Raw genomic sequence first — 17,174 nt, forward strand, 5'->3', positions numbered from 1 at the left:
GCATCTAAAAATAAATATAAAAAATATGAATATCTAATACCAATGAACTTTTTTATGTTCTGTGAAAAAAAAATATATATATATACAGTATATATATATATATATATATATATATATATATATATATATATATATATATATATAATTAAGTTATATATAAATAATTTAATTTTACATTTTCATATAATTTACAATAACATTTATTTGGGTACAACTAGAATACAGACTGTTACATCACAAATGACTAAGTACAGGATGAAACATTTTAGCCAAATATGTGTGCACTGGATTCTCTGGGATTTCTTTGTGTAATGGCAAACTGCTGAAACATGACTTTTGACTACTAGCCTTTCCTCTAATGCAGAAAATCTCTAGGTTAAGATATACAAGAATGAGTATGTTATTGAGATACTGTATGCACTAAAATATTACATCACAAATGGTGTGTATCACGAGCAAGTAAAAAAAAAAAAATAATAACACTAAGTGGGCACTGAGCCAGCAAGCTAATTAAGCAATTAGACAGATAGATAGACAGATAGATAGATAAACAGAAAAGCAGACAGACAGATAGATAGATAGATAGATAGATAGATAGATAGATAGATAGATAGATAGATAGATAGATAGATAGATAGATAGATAGATAGATAGATAGATAGATAGATAGATAGATAGATAGATAGATAGATAGATAGATAGATAGATGTTCAGAGAGTAGTACAGAGAGGTAGATTGAGAAGGTTAATCATATTTTCAATCATATTTCCCTGTTTTGCATGCACAGACACACACAGTCCACCAGTCGGCCAGACAGTCTGACAGCTGCATCAGCAACACACCCATAAAATTACTCTAGAAAAATACACAGCCAGCATGCTGCACTCGAATACACACACACATACACACATACATAAACACACACACACACACACACGCACACACACATACAAGCCACCATCACATGCAAAGATGACAGCTGGCATCACTCCTCACCTCCACAATCTCCATCTGAGTGTCATGTCTGCACGGGCTCCTCCTGTCTCCAACTGTTAGTACATCGGAGAGTGAAGTAACGGGGATGCAGATGGATTTTGGGGGTCTTTGTTGGCAGCCGAGGACTGAACTTCAGAGAGCATGCTCCGACTGCACGTAATGAAAACTGGGAACCAGAGTGCATTCGCTTTTTGCCATCACGTAATCGTTTATAGCGCCCGCAAGATGGCGCCGTCGTCGTGTCATTTTATAAACTCACGTTGAAAATACTTAAAAGAAAAAGAAAACTCACAAAACAAGTAAGATACAAAATAACATGTAGACACCAACATAATAATAACAGTACATTAACAATTATATAAATATAATCGTAGTTGAAATTATTTGCAGTATTTGGTTAAATAGGATGCTAATACTGATAATGCTGTTGTACTTTTAAAAAGCTGTATTGGTTCTTAATCATGGCGTCTTTTTAAACGAAATGCAGAAAATAACAATATTTTCTGTTATTCACAGAAACAAAAAGATTTACCAACATTATTTGACCCAGGTGAGAGGCAAGTGATGTTATAAAAATCGTTGATCTTTGTTGTCGGAGGTAAGGAACTGTTTTGAATATTTATTTTAATGTGAATTGTGTCTTTAAAAAATGTTACAATTTTATTTCAAGAAGACTTTAAATGTTCTAAATTCAAAGAAATGATTGCTTGTTCAAACTACTTATAATAAGCTGACACGATTCTTTTTTGCCACAATTTATTTTTTACGTTCAATCCACTTAAATTTGTTACATTAACTTAATCGATTTGTGTGAGGACAACATGAATGGATTGTGTGAAACCCTGCATTTTTCTTTATAGTTTTTCTTACCAAGTGTGTGTTTTTAGTATTGTAGGTTAGTATAAAGTTGGTATTATTGCGGAATGGTTAGCATTATAGGGAATATTTAATAATTGAGGTACACACATAAAAAAATACTGTAGTAATTTGTACCAAATACTGTGTTTTTGAACCATACTATTGTGTTTAACTTTTATTATTATTTGTCATGTGATTTAGGCTACAACAATTTGTTAATAAATGTTACAGCATACATTGATATTAACTGATATGAACATTTAAGCTGTAATAAATACTGTAGTATACAGTTTTTTACTACAGTAAACTGTTGTATATTGTCGTATAAAAACTTACATTTTCACTAATAAAAAATATGTCAGGGCCTAACTTGACTCAAAAAAAGTATACAAAAACAAGCATAAAATCATACAATTCAATGATAGAACACATCCTTGATCACTGTCAGCTTCTTCTCCATCAAATGATGTCACTTCCAAGTCATAGCCTTAAAGGTGTTTTGCATACATTTTATGTTAAATTTAAATGTGACAAGCAAATGTGACAGGACTGACAGAAACATGGGGACAATTGTAAATTTATTTGTATTATATATCTGTAGTGTTTATTTGTAGAGTTTATTTATAATTTTATGTTTTTAATCAATTGATGTGAATGATAACAACTTAAACTTGCTATTTCTGAAGTTTTCTTTTTTCTAAATAACAGTTTTCAGCTTAACAAAAACATAAAAGCTGTAGCGTAAAATTGGACTGAGGGCAAGGACAGGGTTTGTACATTTGTAAAGTTTTTTTAATAAAAAACAAACATCTGAAAGCTAAATGAATGACACACCTTTACAGAAGAACTTGCAGAAATCAACCATAAGTTAATTACAAAAAAAAGCATTAAATACGTTTTATTCACTGTATTTATGTTTTATCTCAGAGACAGATAATGTACGTTTCTGGTAGAATATCACCTGGAAAACTATAGTTGATTATTGGATTATTTGTTTATATTACAGTTGTATTACAAAAGTAACTATAGAATACTACAACAATAAATTCAAGCACTTTACCACAGTATTGTTCAAAAGCAGTATTGTAGGCTTAGGCTATTTACTATACAGTAGGTTACATTTGTATATCTTTCAAATGAGTTTGTATGCGTAGAGGGCACATTCGACTTTCTTAGACTCAAAAGATTACTCAAACGAATAAGGCTTTCAAGATGTCACAACATTTAGCCTCCAGTAGCTACTGATGTAAACAAATGTTTTTTTATGCTTTTAATGTTTTGTTAGAAAAAGATTCACCTTGTTGTTTTGTGCTAGGTTTCCAAAATCATCTTCTACAGTCTATTGCAGATGCGAATATTCATACAAGCTTATCTACACTTGCAGATATGATCAACTCGTTCTCGAAAGTTCAAGAACATTTTGACTGTTCCAAAATGCTTACGTTTAACGAGCCCCAGAAACAGTTGGGAAACTAATGAGGAAACTGTTCTAATAGCTCCAGATGAGCAAGTAAACAGCAGTATAAGGTCTAGTAATTAAAAATTTATGTTTTGTAAAATACACATAACAGCTTCAGTATACAAATTTTTGATTTTAAGTGTCTAGTTTACATTGTAGAAAACAATGTTTAAGTATCACTAAGTTATGTTTACAACAGACATTATCCTTGGGTGTTCTGACATAATTTCTGCTTCAAACAGCCTGTTTAGGCCTGACAGAGCCAGTTAAAGTTAAAATCATTGAGTAAGTTAAGAGTACAATTTTGAGAGCCAGTGTGGTTTCTTGAGTTATGCAATCACAATTGCAGAATGTGCAGCAAGTAATTTACTGAAGATGACATCAGAAGCAAATAGTAATTTTTACAGCAAAATACTTCAGCAGAAGTCCACTGCCAACTGCTACCAACCAAAACACCACCCTGCCTCAGATATTGCTCCGTTCAAAAAGCCAGAGCAAGTGCTTCCATATAAAAGTTTTAGTCTAATCTAAGCATTTTGCAGAAGTAAACAAAGGTGGAGTAATCAGTAAATTCAGACAGTCAAAAACATCTTCCTACAAAACATGAATACATCTGTAACAACCCAGACCTCCCCTTCACCCAATTAAAGGGATATTTCACCTAAAAATGATCATTTAATCACCATTCGCCCACACACAAGTGGTTCCATATATGAGTTTCCTTATTCTGATGAGCACAAAACAATAGATTTAGAAAACTATTGGAAACCTGTAACCATTTACTTCCAGAGTAGTGCAAAAATATCTCAGCAATTTCAGTAAAAACTCAAAACATAAATTCACATAGAAAGTTTATGTTAACATTATAATGAAGCAACTGTTTATATTTTCCAGAACAACTAACCACAGAGTTATGGGATCAGAAAATTATCAATCTGTTAACATTTTTTATAGTTTAATTGAAGGAAATAAACATGCGTTATGGATGTGACAAAATGTCAAAACGTTTGCGAGTTTACAGTATGCAACATACTTTGTAGAAATTCTGTGAATGAAACTGCACAACCCAAAAGAAATGATGCTAATCAAAAGGATTAGAGTTGGCTCACTATGGAACGTTATGGATGTGACAGATGTGAAATTGGCACTTGTGTGACTTTGGTAAATCAAATATAATAGTTTAAAAACACTGACAGAGACATTTTTGAGCATTTTTAAAGTACTGTAAAATACTTGCTTACACAAAAAAAATATAGGTTTCGCTATTTAGGTGAAAACTTCATTTTTCTTCCTGGCAAAGTTGACATTTGCATGGAATTGCTCATCTATGGAAGTCATTGGTTACAGTTATGCCCACACTGAATCTGTGCACGCAGAAATCAGCAGATTTTCGCAGATTTTTAGCCCATCGTTTTGTCTATGTACTCACTTGTGTAAAGGTGTGTATATAATTTTTTTCTGTTTTAAATTAATTTCAGTAATAATATTGACTAATGTGAAAGTGTTTATTTGATTTATTTACAATACAGTTTGTAAAATACTATTTTCTGTCTTTTAGTAGAGAGATATTATATATATACTTGCTTTGTTTACCAAATAAGTGGCTCTAGATGAATTTGCATTGTAAACATTTAATACAAGTAAAAAGCGCAAATTTTTTATTTCATACATTAAGTTTTTAGTTATGATACTCCCAATATCATTGCGCATAAATCCACAGATTTTTTACAAAATTCATTGCAGAAATAGAAAAAAATGTCAGCAGATTCTGTCTGGCCCTAGTTACTGGTTTCCAACAGCTTTAACTTTTTTTGTGTTAAACAGCGAAACGAACCTCAAAAAGGTTTGTGACAAGTGTAGGTTGAGTAAATGCGTGACAGAATTATCCGTTTTGGATGAACTATGGCTTTAATACAGCAGAAGACAAACCACATGTCACAGAATTGATATTCTAGGTGTCATTCTGAAAGATGGCGTCTGATTCATTCACACCCATCCTTCAACCGACAGAAGCCCCCCTCATCCTGGCCTGTATGAGAATCCCACCTCTGTGTGAACACACATACACACACACACACACACAGACACGGGCACAGGTTCCCACAGAGTTTGCATGCAGACACATGCACAAACACACATGCAGCAGTCTTTCCTATCATCTCCCCTCTCCTCCATCCTCAACAAGGCATCCTTTCAGTGTCCTCTCCAGCTGCACGTGGAGGGATTCAACCCTGGAGACACTACCTTACTGTTAAAGACAGCAAAAAGGGACAAAGAAGATTAGAAATGTGTTAACAAACTGAACTCAAAGGGCAGGTACAGACTCGTAAGTTGTACTCACATGTTACACGCAAATTTGTGAAAAAAAAAAAAACCCGAAGGCTTGCTAATTTACCTGTGGCCTGAAGGTAAGGAACTGACACTGACTGAAACAAAGCTGAAACGTGTACCAAAAAACACACTGACAGGCAGGAAGCTATTGAAAGCAAACTGCTCTCAATTCTGATTCAGATTTGTAGACTGTCTGTTTTCACTCGGTGATCTTCTGTGATTTTTAATGTGTATCACTCATTCTCACAGTCTTTGAAAGAGCTCAAGCCCTCCCTCTCTTCTCGCTCTCTCTCTCTCACTCACTTTTGTTCCCCTCCCTCTCTCACACATGCAACAGATGACAGTTCCCCTATCTTTCAGAGCCAGTGCCTGTATTTCAAATAGAGACTTGTTTGTAGTGAATGCAGTTAGTTGTTTGTTGTGCATATGCTCATTTTAACAACTTTTTTTGTTGATTGTACAGTTGTACTTTTTGATTTTAATGCACTGTCGCTGAATAGGGGTTGTTGGGCTTTCTTTTATTTATTGTTTTGGTTAACTCTGCGCCCTGTGGTTGATGTTGTCTGGTAATACACAGAGAGGAAGAAAAGAGGGGGAGTGTGTAAGTGCAAGTGAGTGAGCGAGAGAGAGAGAGAGAGAACTCTGAGACGCAGCAGCTGGTTTTCAGGTTTTACGCTTTGACAGAAGGGACTGAACAGACTGTCCATCACAACCTGTCAGAGGTCAGCTAGTACCTCTGGTTGGAAGAGAGAGACTTTAAGTTGCCCAATGGGACAGGCAGGGGTTTAAGCAGCACGGGGGACGCCAACAGGACACCGGTGGAGGGGATTTGACACCATGAATCGCAAGGAGTCAAAAAGGTACAGACTTTCTGACTTTCTATTCCATTCTGACTGTGTCTCGACAGGTGTCCGTGCTCTTCACAAATTATTTGATGTCACCTTTAAAGCAAAATGTCTGCTTTAGCTCTTTGTGTCAGTGCAATTGAGGTTCGATAACTCTGTTGGCGCCTCGTTTTGCAGCACACTGCAAAGTGATGATAACTGTGGTTATCTGACAAGCTGTGGTTTCTCCTCATGTTCTTCAGAACTATGTGTTTAGGTTTCAGTTCTCTGTGTGAGAGAGACAGGCTAGTCACTCTCAAAACGGTTCAAACTGCAGATTCATCATTCAGACGCTCCCTTTTTCACTCAGAGTATGTTTGCATTTGCAAGATCATAGATTCACGCATGTATGTGGTGAAGTAGCAGTGGTGCTGGTCTCTGATCTTTAACAGGGGATTTCGCACTAGGGAGATGAAGTGCTTTTGACCTAGTTATTCTCCTGTGACCTGTTGTGGATAGAGGTATGTTCGCTTGTTCTGTTTACAGTACATAAGAGGCATTAGCACGAACATACTGGTTGGTGTTGAGAAGAAACATTGCTATTGTAAACTCATTTGAAAGCTAATCGTTGAGGTAACCCACGCTACATTTGGGGTCAGATTTTAATGCATGTGATCAAATATATGTGCTAGTATACATCTGAACTGTATACAGTATTATTACTGTATACTTTAACTGAAACAAAGCAAAGTGTGAATGGGATTAATGATTATAAGGACTAGGAGTTTTTGGGGGCGTCTGCTTTGTGCAAGTTATCTTAGAGGGGTTATCTGATTGCCTGGAAATTACTGACTTAGCATCGGCTGAGGTGATGCTATCTGTGAAAGACTCATTATAGCAAGTGGTTATGATGAAAAATATGTATGTTTACTATATAAAATAGTACTTAATATTGAAAATAATATAAATAGATAAATAAATATATGTGTGTGTATATATATATATATATATATATATATATATATATATATATATATATATATATATATATATATATATATAGTAGTCAACATTTTTACGACTTTAAATTTACCGTATATTCTAATTTTAGTATTTTAGTATTATAATATATATAATATATAGTATAATAATATATATTTACAAATATCTGTATAATAAATAGCATTAAATTAATAGATTTTGGAAGCATGTTGACGGAGATCTCAGATCATCAGGTACATGATGAAGAGGGTAAACTGACTCACGGGTACAGAGATAGAGAGAGGGTGGTCCACAAACAAGGCCTTCAAAGGGCTCTGGCATCAATTAATCAATTAACGAGAGAAAGGGAGGAATTTGCATGTGTGTGTGTATGTGTGTGTGTGTGTGTGTGTGTGTGTGTGTGTGTGTGTGTGTGTGTGTGTGTGTGTGTGTGTGTGTGTGTGTTAGATAGAAAGAGAAAAAATAAAAAAGAAGTAGATGAGGAGAAAGCAGGAGGGCTGGGGGTAGGGGAATGGAGCTGGATATGTAGCCAGGAACTGGGAGTAAAACACTGGCTACTGTGGCAGGGAAGGGATAGGGGGGAGGTTAGGGGGGATTTCCAAAGAGAAAGGAGAAGTTGTTTTCTGAATGACATGAATAGAGCAAATGCAGGAGGAGAGGAAGAGAAAGTGAGCGAGTAGGTGCTATGCATGGCCGAAACACTCACACACTATATGATTGCTAATGTTTCATTGGATTATTAAACTGAATGGCAGGTTGTCATGTGTGTACAGACGCAAACAAAACAAACTCTTGTTTGGAGAAATGCTGAAAAGCTTGGTGTGCTAAAACAGCACACACATTCAATAAGTCACCGTGTTTGTGTATAATAATCATTCATTTTCAATGAATGTTTGTTGTAAAAAAGGCACTATGAGGTAAAGTTACATCAAAATGTAAGCCACAGAAGGCAATGTCTGACTTGATGGAATGTAACAATACTCATTAAACATCAAATTAAAATTTGCTGCAAAAAGATTTATGTGAGATTAATCATTTATTTTCAATTAAAATACAAACTAAAGAATCACTTTCTGCCTTAGATCCAACCGAAATCCAGACTTTCTATAGTCTAGCATGAGCAGTGAAGTTTTCACCCAGATTTTGCTCACATTCAAGCTGGATACACACATTTGCCAAGTCCACCAACAGAAGGCTGCTTGGTTTGAATGGAACTTCGGTGTGAGCAGTTCTTCATACATCTTTATTTCTTTATCACAGTACAAAATGGTACAGAGTTGTAATTGTTGTGTAAATGCATTCATGGCATTCATTGGTTGCTACCGGAAGAGGTGTTCGTGAGACCATCAGGGGCGCTCAACCTGTGGTCTGTGTGGGTCCTAACGCCCTAGTATATTGATTGGGACACTATACTGCTCAGTGTGTGCCATCTTTTGGATGAGACGAAAGTCTTAGGATGTCCTTAAAGAGTAAAAAGAGTAGGGGTTTTAACCCCAGCATCCTGGCCAAGTTTGCCCACTGGACTCTATCCATCATGACCTCCTAACCATCTCCATATCGTAATTGGCTTCATCACTCTGGCTCCTCTCCACCAATCAGCTGGTGTGTGGTGTTCCGTCTGTTGCAATATGGCTGCCGTTGTGTTATCCAGGTGGATGCTGCACACTGGTGGTGGATGAGGAGATTCCCCCCAAAAATGTGTAAAGAGCTTTAAGTGGCCAGAAAAGCGCTACATAAATGTAAGGAATTATTATTATTATTATTATTGATGTCAGTTTGATCCAGTGGGTATGGCTGTCCAGCCTTTAGTATCAGAGCCTAATCCTGCATTCACCCTCCTCTAAGATGCATTAAACAGTCTGAGCTATTGTAAACCAAAATGTCACCTCAGATGTGCCACATTTGTGTGTTTTTCAGTGTTCAGCAATAAACAGTATTATCACAATATCGTATCATGGCCTAAATATACCAGGCATATACATTTGCATAGACTTGTTTACTAATTCATTTACATTATCCAAGTGCATTTTCCCTAATTTGTTTACTGTGTGTGTGTGAGGCTGTATCTCTGCATGTGTGTATTTCTCATGCCTGAAAAGTTCTGGCGTATGTGAATTGTGCATTGTCTATGCTGCACATCAGGTTTATGCAAAAACGTGGTGAATTTGCATACTGGAGTCAAGTCTAATATTCAATGTGTCAAAAATAGCCTGAACAGAAGAAAAAGGAAATGTGAGGTGCAGTTCATGAAGGTATAAATAGGAAGGCCACATACGAGTGCCTTCCTGGTCTACGAGCTTCAGTTGTAGTAAATTTACACACTTGGCTTGAGAGTGTATTTGTGTGACCCTGATCTTAGCGCTTTGCTCAATGAGGTGTAAAGGTAAGCATCAGGGTGTGTGTGTGTATCTGTGTTTGTGCGCAGAGAGAATTGAAAACAGTGTGCTGAACTGGACACTGATTCAGGAGGAAGGGAGAGAGAGCAGCAGGGAGGGGTTTTGGACGTTCTAAGAACTCATCGCTACTTCTCTGCAGTCGCGGCCAGCTTCCTGTTCATGCCGTCATAGACCACAGTGATTCTTGCTGATGCTGCCTGTGATACTTTTCAACACATAAGTCAGAAAAGGCAACTTTACAAAGTGGATAATCCTTAAAACTACGCAGCACCTGTAAGTATTACAGACTGGAAGCCTGATGTTGTTGTAGTTCTCTTTGTGTGACTGATAAAAGAAAGAGCTAAGCAGAGAGACAGAGATGCTTATCTATAGTGTTTCTCTTCCTGTGACATTGGCGACCTGAATAATGACATCTACTGTATAGGGCAGCAGACATAAACATACCTCCTTACATATAAACATCAACATACCTGATCTACCAGTAGGGTTTGCAGAGTGCACACAGTCACACGTGTGTACAGGCCTTCAAGGGCCACCCTTGGCTCCAAGGGTATGTAAAAAAAGACTAAACATCTTGGGTTTTTCTCTCTTCTCTCATTTGTTCTCTGATCAAAACTTTAAAGCAATTGTTTTGTGTAAGCGTATTAAAGGTTTAGTTTATAGACATTCACAAGTACTTGACAATCAAAACAGCAATGGCGACCTTCAGGACTGTGCGTGTTAGCAAAGTGACATTCAACTACTGGCCTGACATGCATAATCCAATGTTTTTAGTTCATAAGATTATTTGTGTGAACAGTGATGGTTCGGCATGTTCTGTTAATAAGGATTTTTCAATGAGTGATGGATGACATAACCGTAGCCATATTGGTATCATATACTGTTTATTGCTATCCTTTCTCTCCAGAAAATTCAGTGATATGAGATGATCCATAAGTGAAGTTTTTTTATAAACTAATTTCGAGAGGGCTGACGCGGTCATAGTGGGTAGCACGTTCGCCTCACAGCAAGAAGGTCGCTGGTGGAGTTTGGATGTTCTCTCCGTGTTCGCGTCCAAAGACATGTGGTATTAGTGAATTGATCGTAGTGTATGTGTGTTAATCCACTGCGTAAAACATATGTCGGATAAATCAGCGGTTCATTCCACTGTGGCGACCCCAGATTAATAAAGGGACTAAGCTGAAAAGAAAATGAATGAATGAATAATTTCAAGAGGATTATGTGCTTATGATTGACCACAGCTGGTCCCTCATTAGCTACAGTATCCCATGATTTACCAATCAGATGAATCCAAAACACACATTTATAACTGGATTCCCTTACCTGAATCATCTTCGCCTTGAAGAATCCCCCCATCCACCCCAACTCCTCCCCATGTTTCCTAGCATAATTCAGGGTAGGGTGGAATGTTGGCTCACTGTTGCCTCACAGCAAGAACGTTGCTGGTTTGAGCCCTGGCTGGGCCAGTTCGCGTTTCTGTATAGAGTTTACATGTTCTCCCCATGCTCACGTGGGTTTCCTCTGGGCGCTCCGATTTCCCTCCACAGCCCAAAGATATGCAGTATACAGTTGAAGTCAGAATTATTAGCCCCCCTGAATTATTAGCCCCTGTAAAAATTTTTCCCCAATTTGTGTTTAACAGAGAGAAGATTTTGTATCACATTTCTAAACATAATAGTTTTAATAACTCATTTCTAATAACTGATTTATTTTCTCTTTGCCACGATGACAGTAAATAATATTTGACTAGATATTTTTCAAGACACTTCTATACAACTTAAAGTGGCAATTAAAGGCTTAACTAGGTTAATTAGGTTAACTAGGCAGGTTAGGGTAATTAGGCAAGTTATTGTATAACAATGGTTTTTCTTTAGACTTTAAAATGCTTTAAAAAAAATTAAAACTGCTTTTATTCTAGCCGAAATAAAACAAATGAGACTTTCTCCAGAAGAAAAAAGTATTATCAAACATACAGTGAAAATTTTAAACAAGAAAAAAATCTAAGAGGGGTTAATAATTTTGACCTCAGCTGTATGTGAATTGAATAAACGAAATTGGCCTTAGTATATTAGTGTGAGGGTGTTTGGGTGTTTCTTAATATTGGGTTACAAACTGCTACATAAAACATATGGAATAGGAATAGTTCCACTGTGGCAACCCCTAATAAACAAAGAAATAAGCAGAAGAAAAATGAATGAATGATTAAATTCAGGGGAGCTTTCTAAATCTACCTGAGCTCAGACTCCCCTCTCACCCAATGAAACGGGAGGGAGCCCCAGGCTTGAGGATCTTCCGAGCTCAGGGCTCTCTCCCAGGACAGCATGCCAAACACACTTTATTTACTAATCATCAGCTAAGTGTGAACTCTTGAAATATGTCGTAAATAGTTATTCAACAGTCTACAAGTGTTTGTTCCATCATTACCAACATACACTTGTCTATAACCACATTACTAACACACACGTCACAATATACATTTTAAACTACCAAATCATACAGTTAAACAGCCTCTTCGCAGTGGCGCTGTGTATCTTTACAATTGCTTTTAGCTAAATTTTGTGTTCTGATGAGCTGTAATATAAAATTGTAGTAATAATATTTTGGCCAATCAAATGCTGCTGGGGTGTGCATAATAATGAGTCTGTGTTTTTGTATGGCTTGTTTTTCCACTGGAATGGGATTTACATGAGAACAAGGAAACAATAGTGTTTGAGACTCACGGTATACAATTTCCATGTACTGGGAAGCAACAGTGGTGCCCCGTGTTGCTAGAACATTTCAGAGTGGTTGCTAAGGATTTTTTGACGGTTTCTAGGGTGTTTACAACTATTTTCTTTTTTTTTCTTCTTTTTTTGTGATTGGTGTGGTCATTGGAGTTATTAAGTAAATGTTTCTAATTGGTTACTAGGGCATTATTTTTAGGTTACTAAGGCCCAATCCCAATTCTATTTTTGTATGAAATTTTCGTACCATTTGATTTAAAGTGTGGTCTTGAAGTTCTCCGTTTCAAGGGGTATCTAGCTCATAGCCCTACGCCTTCAAGATAAAGAGAATTGGGACACCACTACCCAATTCACTTCAAAACGAGGGGTAAGAGGAAGGGCTGAGGGGTAGAAATGGGATTGGGCCAAAGTAGTTTTTGATACTTCAGCTTGTTTCTGAGTAGTTGCTAGGTGTTTTAGCAGGTTGCTAGGGCATTTTGATGTGGTTGCTTACTGTAAGTGTTTTGTGTGCCAACTCTTATAGGAATTCTCTCTAGTTAAGAGGGATTTAAATAAGTAGCTGATGTAGTGTTCTGGCTGGTTGCTAGGGCATTTAACATGCAGTTAAATTGTTTTTATGAATAAATTCAACTCTGAGCTCAAAAATATGTTCACCTAACTTACCATTTTAAACTGAGTTAACAATTTGTATGTTCGATTTTTTTTACAGTGTATGAGAAACATAGATGGGCATTGTGATAAATGATAGTATCATTACATGGTTATACTTGGGGTTGGTGTGCAACAATGTTTCTCATAACTAGATGTCTTCACCAGGCTCTTGCACACATCACTGCTGTGGTTTTCAGTGCAGCATTAAAAAATGCCACAGATGAAGTTTGTAATATCAACAACACTTATCATAATATAAAATTATCAAAATGCGCTTGACAAGACAACACATCATTGTTTTGTTCCCGTGGTCTGATGCTCGGACTAAAACAGTATCCATTTTGTAAAACGAATGTGACTCTGGATAATTTAATGTTCTTTGTTTTGTTTTGTTTTTTTTGTTTTTTTTTTTTGGTCAGACGATCATTCTGATTGTTTGAATATACAGTTGAAGTCAAAATTATTAGCCCTCATACGAATATTTTAATACGGATTTTTTAAAAACAGATCATGGAATTTTTCACCCTATTTCCTATAATATTTTTTCTTCTGGAGAAAGTCTTATTTGTTTTATTTTAGCTAGAATAAAAGCAGTTTTAAATAAAAAAATATATATTTTAAGGTCAATATTATTATCCATCTTAAGCAATATTTTTTCAGATTATCTACAGAACAAGCCACTTATACAATGACTTGTCTAATTACCCTAATTTGCCTAATTAACCTAATTAAGCCTTTAAATGTCACTTTAAGCTGTATAGAAGTGTCTTGAAAAATATCTAGTCAAATATTATTTACTGTCATCATGGCAAAGATAAAAGAAATCAGTTATTAGAAATTAGTTATTAAATCTATTATGTTTAGTAATGTGCTGAGAAAATCTGTAAATTTATAATAACTAAACACTATAAATCATTTATTAAGCATTAGCAAATAAAGAATTGATAAAGATTGTTTGTTAAGCATTATCTCTACATTAACAGATGTTAGTTACCAGTTTATAACTCCAGATACAAATGCTCTATTCTTGACTTAAAAGCACATTTAAAATGTGCTTAATAATTGTACTTTCATACTTGTTATTGGTTAATTTTTCATGACTAAATTGAGTATTGCATTATTTACAAACCATTTGTATTTAAGGGTAGTTGGGTTTTTTTATGATCATTCAGAATGAGTTAGTAAATGATTAATAAACTATTCAAATCAACATTTATATATTTTATTATCAGGCATATACTAATAGTTAATTGTTTCTGTTTATAAATGCAACATTAACTCAACTTCATCCAGTTTTGTGACCTAATCTAAAGTGAGGACTATTTATGCTTTTTAAATCCCTAATAAATATGAATTAAAGGCTCAGTATCAAATGAACAATACATCTTTGCAATCTTATCTGAAAAAGTAAAATGACTGTAAAGTTTAAACATAAATAAAACTGGATAAAACAACAACAATATAATAATTTAACAATATATTATGATACAACATTCCAATGTTATTTAGCAGTGTTTAAACTGTATAGTAATTTTGTTTTAGATAAGGTTGAAAAGATTCATTTGAAGTACAGTTTCATTTGTGTATCTTGAAATGAATATAAATAAATAAAGTTGTTTATGTTCTTTTTTCTCTTTAGAATATAATTTAATTGTCATTTATAAGAGATTTATAAAGCATAAATAAGTCCTTACTTTAGATTAGGTCACAAAACTGGATGAAGTTGAGTTAATAAAGCATTTATTATACATACAAATTAACTATTAGTATATACCTGAATAATAAGAATTATAAATGTTCATTTGAAAAGAATAATCTTTAAAAACCAGCAAAAATATGAAATAAAAACCAGGGGAAACATATGCAGGGGGATTATAATTCTGATTTCTGACAACTGTACCTGGCGGTTGGTCTACTATATTAATAGCATCAAGGATTCTCAAACTGTGTTTTTTTTTACATGTGTCTCCAGCAGCAGGAAGTCCCGTCAGGAGTGTGGGATAAAGAGCAGAAGACCAGTGCAGAGGAGAATGACCTGCCCCAGTGCTCAGGAGATCAGCAGGGCTCTTCAGAGTCCACCGGCTCACGCTTCATTCCGCTCTGCCAGCCTGGACGAACTCATCATCCGCTGCCTCAACTGCTTCGGTCAGTGTCTGTGTCAGATCAATGTCATGCCAAAACCCTTAATGACAGCCAGCCTCATGCATCTTTCAAGTAGTGTAAAAATATTGGACCCCCTAATAGTTAAACGAGGACTTTTATATTATATGATCATTACTCGTCGTAAGATGAAGTCACACATCTCCCACTTTTTTTTTTCTTCCCGGGGTTCTCAGCCCTGTCTCTGGCCTCATGTGCCCATCATTCCCAGTCTCCCTGTGCCAGGCAGATTATGTAAGTCTGCCGAGGAGTGTGAGGGACAGAGGGATAGGCGCTCTTGTCAAAGAGAGAGGGAGAGAAAAACGCAGATAAAGAGAAACAGAGGGAAATCTTTTGGCTTACCAGCATTCAGGGCCTGGGAATGTGTTTGTCCCTGTATGCTAATGAGACAAAGCCTGATTGTGCGCCTCAGTTTTGCAGGCTTGCCCTCTCTCTCTTTCTCTCACTCTCTTTTCATGTCCCTCCTCCTCTGATTTTTTTACATTTTTTAAATGCGATTTAATGTCGCTATTCAATAATTCAATATATTGTGATAATGAACATGTACAATATTGATATCGTGGATGGTTTAAATTATTATGAATAATTATTGATTATTAAAACTTTTAGAGTATCTTTTAGGAATATTCAAATAGTTTTATTGGCAGTGGGTGTTCATCACAGCACCAAATGCTTGTACATTTAATATGCAATTTATTTTTAAACAAACATTTTCATGTTATACTGGCATACAACATGTTTTACAATATTTTGAAAATAAATTGAAAACATTTTGTGACTATTTGTAGGATTTTTGTTCATTAAGTCTGTGCACCAGGACTGTATTTGTAACATTTATCTCAAATCAATGTAATGACAACTACAAAAGCATTTTTCATTTCTTAGTTAATGCCCAATAATGGGTTAAAGCCAAAAATAATCATAATTGTTTTATTAAATTGACCTAATAACTATTACAATATTGTTGTATTTTTTAATAACTTTAAAATATAACTAAAATATAGCTGTTTCTCATTGTTGATTGTAATGCATTAACTAAAGTTTACTAATGAGACTTTATTATAGTGATACATATTGTTTATTACAGTGATACAAATGTTTTTTAAAAGCTATACACTGATTTTTGATGTTGTTGTTGTTATACCTGCTGAAATAATCTTTTGTTGGAGCTTAGGTCAATATTGTGAGACCTATGCTAATTTCCACTATTTCTATTCATTTATATAAGATTTTCTGGCATCTAATTTGCACTTAAAAAGTTATTATTAAAACTAATTATCTTTAATAACACAGTAAAATGTAATAAGTAGTTTATTTTAGATTTATATTCACTCTTTAGAAGCAAACGTGTGCACACTGACGTGTCTTGTCAGTGCAGTTGATGTTTTAGCTGTTTTACCATTGTTTTATCTATAAAATAATTGTATAATGCTAAAACTACATTGCATTTCAAACAACATATCACATGCTCAATTTAATTATTACAAAATAAATGGCCACAGTGTGATTCATCACATTGGGGTGCATAATTTTTTAAGAGCTTTGACCTTTTGGCACTTTTTCCTTCAACGAAGCCTACATTCACATGTGCATTTACAAATAATTTTAGAATCAAGTGTATTCTTAAAAATAAGAATGATGGTTCTGTGAAGCAACTTTAGCATTTATGGATATGGAAAATTGTATTAAATATTTTTAGGATTTAAACTTTTAGAAAATTAAACAGAGAGGTCCTTTGAGGATCTAAAATGTTTGTTTCTATGTCATCACAAAA

General features: G+C 35.2%; 1 protein-coding gene across 5 annotated transcripts in view; it reads left to right on the forward strand.

Moving 5' to 3' along the window:
• The first annotated feature begins 6,009 nt into the window (after nucleotides 1-6,009).
• Nucleotides 6,010-17,174, forward strand: part of rasgrp4 (RAS guanyl releasing protein 4) — a 51,727-nt gene continuing 40,562 nt past the window's right edge. For 2 of the 5 annotated variants that reach the window (XM_056478209.1, XM_056478211.1), the window contains exons 1-2: nucleotides 6,011-6,504; nucleotides 15,213-15,385. In XM_056478209.1, the coding sequence (XP_056334184.1) occupies nucleotides 6,482-6,504; nucleotides 15,213-15,385 (196 nt within the window). In that variant the 5' untranslated portion in view covers nucleotides 6,011-6,481. Of the gene's footprint in view, nucleotides 6,505-6,885; nucleotides 6,990-15,212; nucleotides 15,386-17,174 lie in introns of those variants that run through there. The other 3 variants (XM_056478213.1, XM_056478210.1, XM_056478212.1) reach the window with 3 other exon arrangements.

The sequence above is a fragment of the Danio aesculapii genome, chromosome 18 (assembly GCF_903798145.1).
Source record: "Danio aesculapii chromosome 18, fDanAes4.1, whole genome shotgun sequence".
NCBI lineage: Eukaryota > Metazoa > Chordata > Actinopteri > Cypriniformes > Danionidae > Danio > Danio aesculapii.